Source organism: Asparagus officinalis, chromosome 3, assembly GCF_001876935.1.
Source record: "Asparagus officinalis chromosome 3, Aspof.V1, whole genome shotgun sequence".
Lineage (NCBI taxonomy): Eukaryota > Viridiplantae > Streptophyta > Magnoliopsida > Asparagales > Asparagaceae > Asparagus > Asparagus officinalis.
The window spans coordinates 51464736-51471690 of NC_033796.1; the positions used below are offsets into that span (position 1 = coordinate 51464736).

At 42.6% G+C, this 6955-nt stretch overlaps 1 protein-coding gene across 1 annotated transcript; it reads right to left on the reverse strand.

Moving 5' to 3' along the window:
* Positions 6108 to 6480, reverse strand: LOC109835103 (protein SHI RELATED SEQUENCE 3-like). The gene is made up of 2 exons (XM_020403100.1): positions 6247 to 6480; positions 6108 to 6203 (listed from the first exon to the last, which is right to left on the reverse strand). The coding sequence occupies exons 1-2, from the start codon at positions 6478 to 6480 to the stop codon at positions 6108 to 6110; spliced, it is 330 nt and encodes a 109-aa protein (XP_020258689.1).

Sequence of the window (6955 nt, forward strand, 5' to 3'; positions counted from 1 at the left end):
CGATTGGCTTGATGAGAGGACATGTACGACCTCCAGTCTGTGAAACTTCTAAGTTTTTGTTCACCGGACCCAAGTATTCTTTTACCGGAGCTTTGTCTCGATCTTCGTGTAGAGGACCAAGACGATTCGCCATCATGATTTTGAACTTTGAAAGGTCAGGATTGACCTAAGGCTTCACCTGTGGTGTGGTGGAAGCAACTGTGGAAGATGGACATGAAGCAGACGTCGACGATGGTGAAGAAATGGCCGCAGAGGTGGATCCTTGGGCGATACAGCTTGGTTTGTCTCGGACTTGGGCAAGATACTCGGGGCTATCTCAGTTTGCGAGACAGCTTGTGCTATCTTGGTTAAAGGAGTCAACACTTGCTGTCTTCAGCCTTGATTTTCGCGTAGTCTTGGACTTTGGCACCCAAACCTTCCGAGAGTTTGGTGGTTCTTTGGCCATCTCTTCCTTCTTCAGTTTTTGTATCTTTTTCACAAGAGTACGAGCATGCACGACATGTGCACGATGCTTCTGGATGTGTTCCTTGAGAGTTGATTGAGTCCTTTTGACACAGACCCATTCATCAGTCAACAGTTTGGAGGAAATGTCAGTATCTTGTCGTTGAGACGGCTGGATCACTCGATGCTTCCTTGACTCCAGATCTGTGTAGTAGTGAACTCTGTCAACTTGCTCTAAGGCCTTAGCAAGCTGATGAGCAAAACATTGGCGTTGCCTTTGACGAGCCCTCTTCATCAGAGTTGGTGAACTTTGATCGAACAACTCCTTAACTGGATAAGAGTTGTCATGAGCAGAGCCTCCAGTTTTATTGATTGCTGGAGTAACTTTACGAGGGGAAGCCTTGGCAACGGTTAGGCGAGAGTTATCACCCGTAGCCTTCATCGGAGTTGAAGACCAAAAAACCTTCTTCGAGGATGATATCTTCCTGCACTTACGGGACGAGGAAGATCTTGAGGAGGAGGATGAGAGGTACTCCTCAAACTTTACTTGGTCAAACTCGTACTCGATCGTAGAATCAACTAGGATCTTGATCGGTTGTAACACTTTGGTCTTGGCAGAGAGACTGTTGGCTCCCACTATGGTCGCCGGTGTGTTTGCATCGGGAATGAGTTTCATTGCAGCTTCCATTATAATGTTTGCCATTTACAACGAAAACAAAAGAGTAAGCTTTTTTATAAAACTTCTCTTTACAAAGAAAACAAAACGGGGTATTCCCTAGAAACACACGTAGAAACTATTTATTAGTCGCTGCTTGCGTGGGATCTTTATCTGTGACGGGGACGCTTTGATTCATGGACCACCGATTTAACGATTCGGGTTGATCGTGAAGAAGACTTTATGTTAATTTTTTTAGAAATAAGAACAAAAGTAAATATCTTAGTAAAGTAAGATAAATACTCTTCCTGATATCAAATTAATGTTTGAAATCAAGGAAACGCCAAAGGCTTTTGAGATCACTCGAAAATAGATCGTGACTCTCTCTCTCTTGCTCTCAGAATTCACCAAAAGCTCAAGTCTCTGTCGTCAATTAGGTCCACCTTCATGCATATGGGTGTAGGGGAAGTATTTATAACCTTTTGTAAGCTGTTTCTGAAGATAAGAATGTGAAACAAATCTCACCCGACAGCTCCCATTTTCGAGACAGTGTTTACTGTCTCAGATGAAGGGATTGTTCTAGGAAGTTTTGTTACCAATGTCAATTCTGTTAAATGTCATGATTCTCAGGGATTTTGAGCGTATTTTCAATTTGTAACGACCTCTCCGTGTTTATAGATGTTCCCTAGCAGTTATGGAGTCACGTGGGTCGCATGAAACTCGAGAAAACCGTCAAAAAAGCCATCGTGCTACCTCACCATTTCCGAGACAGCTCATGCTGTCTTGGATTCCGAGACACATTACATTGTCTCGGAAGTAGAGAAAGTGTATGATGTCTCACTAATTGTGAGCCTGCTTCGAGTTCCATTGTTTTGTCATTTTGTGCATTTATTTGCTTCTTTTTGCATCGGGTGACCTCTTCTGATTTAGATGATGATATTCTTTGTCTTCTCTTCGTCTTAAGATTTGTTTAGGACCTATAGAAAATTTTTGACGCCTACACCACTATCCACGATCACTTTGCAATTCTTATCGCTAATCTTTGTGAACGTGTGGAAGATGAAAGCACATCTCCAATCATTAGCAGCCTTAGGTTAGGAGATGGCACATCTAAAAACGGATATGGTAGGGATCTCAATCTACCTAAGACAACCTAGGACATTATCATCTATATAATCCTCAAAATCATCGGTATCATCGTCAACTTGATGGAAAAATTCATCCTCATCAAGTTCAGGTTCATATTCATATTGGCCATCGATGATAGAAACATTGTGATGGGTCAGATAGTTCACAAAAACATATCCATACACTTGACATTTGTAGCACTTGACGTGAGGGCCAATCTTAGTGGCACGGGAGGACGGGGAGGAATGAGTTTGAAAATCTTGACTCCTATGAGATTAGTGGGATTTAACCTCATCCAAATCTTGAACTAAGACGTAAGCTCTCTCAAGGGTGTCTACTCCTCTAGCAAAGAGTTCTGTCTAGAGGTCACTTCTCAATTCAGCTCTAAACTTTGATAAGACTTTCATTGGTGCATCTTTCTCAAGGATGCTGCATCGAGTAAACAATTCATCAAATTTAGCAACGTACTCTTTTACAGATTTGATTCCCTGAGTAAGTCGATGACACTTGTCTAGCAATCTCTCATAGAATGATGGCTAGAGGTATTTCCTTTTTAGCTCGTCGACCATTTCTCGCCAAGTTAAAATTAGTAACTCACCTCTAATATGCCTTAACATTTTGAGGTTAGACCAATATTGGCAGGCTTGTACGGTAAGCTTCATTGCTACAAACTTGACTTTTCGCGGTTTCGTCAGGGCGTACCAGTCCAAGTAGCGATCCATGTTCTTCAGTCAGTCTAAGAAAGCTTGTGGGTAGACCTTACCATCAAAGGTTGGTGCTTCAACCTTAATGCTCCTTAGGTATTGAGCACCTGGATCGGGAACAGGTTGAGGTGGGGTTCGATGAACGATGTGCCCATGACCATTCCATTGACCTTGTAGCGGTGAAGTTGCAACACGCGCTTCTTTAAGCCTAGCGAGCCTCTCGTTGGTTACATTTTGGAAGTCTATCAGGGCCTCACGGGTAGCTCTACTCTCTTAGGCTACGGCACCTAGTTGTCTTGCTAGCTTATCGAATCTCTTAAGGAATATAGGATCTGTACTGCCTGATATGCTGGACTCACTAGACGATTCACTAGACTCCTAATCGATAAGGTAGACTTGTGCGAGTGGGTATGCACTAACAACTAAATGAGATGAATGGTAGTGTTTTTATAATAACAAAAAAAGATTCAATTAAACTAATCTAGAAATAAATAAAAAAAATTTCTAACCTAGAACTATGCTCTGATACCAAAAATAATGTGAAACACAGTGCATGCAGGTATGAAGAACAGCGACGGCAATGCTTTACCAAATCAGCGATCGATCTACGCAGGAACCTCAAGAAGAAAGTGGGCTCTAGATGATTTTAAGCAAAATTGTAATGTACTAAGCTTACGGCCTTGTAAATTGTTCAGAAAAGAAATGTAATAAATTTTTCTTGTAATAAAAGTTCGATTTGTAATATTTAATTCAGCAGATATACGATGCAAACAGAGTCACTCTCTTACTAATCAAGCATAACACAACACAACGACAGTTGATATTATAATTGATAATAACATGCGTACGATGGCAGTTCCAAAAGTACCGGGTTGAGAGAAAGTGATACCTTCGTCGGGCTAAACAGGCTCGACGTGAGGGACCTCTGGAGGTGGTACGATGACACCAAATATGAGGGGAGGGAGATCTCCTTCAAGAGCTATGTAGTTGGGGTGAAGTGATGTGTTTGGGTTGAAGTGTCGATGCCACGAACTGATCCCTAGATGGCTCTTCACGCTATCAGCGATCTGAGGAGTCACGCGATCAATGTACTCTGCTGGGGTGTCGAAGGGCTGGTAGTCGAACCAATGAGAGAGTTATAGATCTACCACACCAGACTGTGGGTCATACACGAATAGGGCATCTTCGGCTGTAGGATTGGCCATGCACTAGTGGGCCACAGAGTTAGGGTTCGAATCGGATTCGAATCGAGCTCGAATTGGGCTCCAAACGGGTCTGAAACGGGCTTTGAATCAAGTATGAAGCATTAACAGATCTGTTACCATTGCGGGTTGGATTTGAGCTAAAAATCAGATCCAACTGAACCAGGTCGGGTATGATCAAAACAAATCAGTTCCGAATTACCTCCTCTGCGTTGTCTTCGATCTGAGGAAAAGAGAGGACGAAGCGACTGTTCGAGGATGAAGAATGGCGGTTGCGGTCCGATCAATTGGCGATGAAAGATAATGGCAGCAGTGGATCAAAGACGAAGGTGGAGATCGAAGGAGGGAATCTGACTCAAAGGAGATGTAAGTCAGAGGCAGGGTCGGCTTCGGGAGTTCCGACGAACTCGAGCAGTGATAATGAGGGTCTGATGGCTTTGGAGCTCCAGCGAACTCTGGCGATTGTCGACTATCTGGTAGACGACGCAAATCTAGTCGAGGAGATTTCGGGAGGGCGTGGCAATGGTCTTCGGTGTGGCTGATGACGGCGACAGGACTGTTCGATCAGAGGTGGAGGAGGAAGAGGGAAGGGGATGCGGCGGGCTAGGGTTTCCCACCACTAGGCCGCGAGGTTTCACACACTCTCAACAATTCAGGTAAAAAATTTTTTTATTCAAATCTTCATCATCTTTTTTTTATTACAGCAGTGCGTAAAAAGAACAATACAAATTTGGAGATCCCTAAAATCACTCAGATGCTAAAACTAAATCAACTACTAAATTTGAACCATAATTCAAATTTCAAATTTAAACAAAATAGGATGACTGCTCAATCAACCCTAGTTGCTGAATCTGTCATCAATTAGTTCAAAACCACATAGACATGCTGTCCACCAAAGGGCGTTTATACGCCGGTAGATACGTCCGAATCTGTTCGTGATGTCCTCATCACCTTAAACAATATGAGGGATAATGTTAAGAACTTTATAAACTTTTATCAACAAGACTAATGAACGGGCTTGGAAAGCAACTAACAAAAATCTTTTATTTTTTGTGTCAGAAAAATGGAGAGCATTCGTAAGACACATGGGAAGGTCTCGTTCAAAAACAAAATCTACGAATTTTGTGAAAAAAAACGAATTCCACATCCAGAATGCAAGGTGAAGAGAGCTGGACCAGATCATATATATGCCAACCTTTACTGCCATGCATGGTAGCCAAAAATCAACAAAGAAAGAAGCTGAACAGAGCGCCGCGAAGATGGCAGCTGTAGAGGGTGATAATTTAATACTCTGGTCCTCTCCCTACTACTCGCACATATGTCAAGTAAATTCAAATTTCATGGTCATTATTCATAAGGAAAAAGGAGTGCACATAATGCTCTAGAGGTACAGTTGACAATTTAGGGTGAGCGAACAGTCGTTTCTGTCCGCGAATTCGGTTTTACATGGCAAATGCAAGGAGATAACACATAAGGGAGACCAAAGAAAGTAAAGATTCAAAAACTACGGAAGAAAAAAAAAAGCTATGAAAATAGCTTAAGTTTTGATGCCTACGAGAAGGAATAGAGACGAACACCTTCTCACTACTCTCATGGCTTTTAATAATTGGGTTGGTGGAGAATAGACGAGAGTGTATTGGGTGGGCCCACAAATAGTTGGGAACATGCGTCGTTATTGGGGAATAGAGGTTTCAAAGCTGAGCGCTTTTGGTGGCCCCCTCGGGAATTAGAATGAGACGTTTAGGGGCTGTTTGGTTGGTCAAAATAGGGCAGAAAGTGGACATAAGAAAACTGAAACAGAAAATTTTTGTTGTTTTCTTCCACAATCTGCTATTTGGTTCGCGAAAGTTGCAAAGAAAGTGACGGAAAAGATAAGCACCATGTAGGAAAATTTGAGGGGAAAATATTCTGCGTTTGTAACCTCGAAATCGAAGAAAAATGACGAAAAAGTTCTCTCCATACCGTGGTCATACAAAATCACGGAAAGGTTTGATAAGCGAGCTCCTCCTGGCCCCCCTCGTCCACCTGGCTCACCCTCACGCACCTAAAGACCGCGGGTAGGCTCACCTCCGGCGGGGAGCCCGTCGAGGTCGTCGCGGAGGCATCGCGGGGGTGCGGAGAGGTGGTGGGTAGCTGAAGCCGCGCGTCTCTTGCAGTAGGTCCTGCAGCGCTGGTGGGCACAGTCCTTCTTCGCTTGGTTGCCGCAGTCTTGGTAGGTGGAGGAGGTGGAGGAGGAGGACCGTCGGCCCCCGCCGTGGCTGAGGCTGGGGTCGGAGAGGTGGTGGGAGTTAGGCGGATGAAAAAGCAGAAGGAAAAAAAAAGGAAAGAAAAAAAGGAAGAAGGCGATCATGGTGGCGGGGTTGAACTGGGGGTGGCGCTGCCATAGGTTGAAGAGGATCATCAATTTTAAAATTAGTCCCTCAAATGTGGGAATATTTTAAAATTTCCCCTCAACTGTTCATATTTTGAAATTAGCCCCTCAAATATTTAAATATTTTACAAATCACTACCTCAAAACTTTAAAAAAAATTACAAATTAGTCTCTTAAAATTTTAAATATTTTTATGTGACGGTTGATATATGTTTACCTCTTAACTTATATTGAAAATAAATTTATCCTATATGGGTGGTAAACATACCATGGTGATCATAGTTATGGTTTTTTTTTTATTTGAACAAAACACTAGAAAGTGAGGGAATCTATTCACACATCAATTGTTTTCTTATTTTTTAAGTTTGAACCAAACTAAGAAAAGTGGTAAAAATTACTTTCAGCCTATATTTTTTGGCGAAACAAACACAAGAAACACTTTCCATGAAAGTGA

Coding starts and splice junctions, on each gene's coding strand:
- LOC109835103 (XM_020403100.1), bottom strand. CDS start 6,480: ATGATCGCCTTCTTCCTTTTTTTCTTTCCTTTTTTTTTCCTTCTGCTT. Junction 6,204..6,246: donor CAGCTACCCACCACCTCTCC/GCACCCCCGCGA, acceptor ACGGGCTCCCCG/CCGGAGGTGAGCCTACCCGC.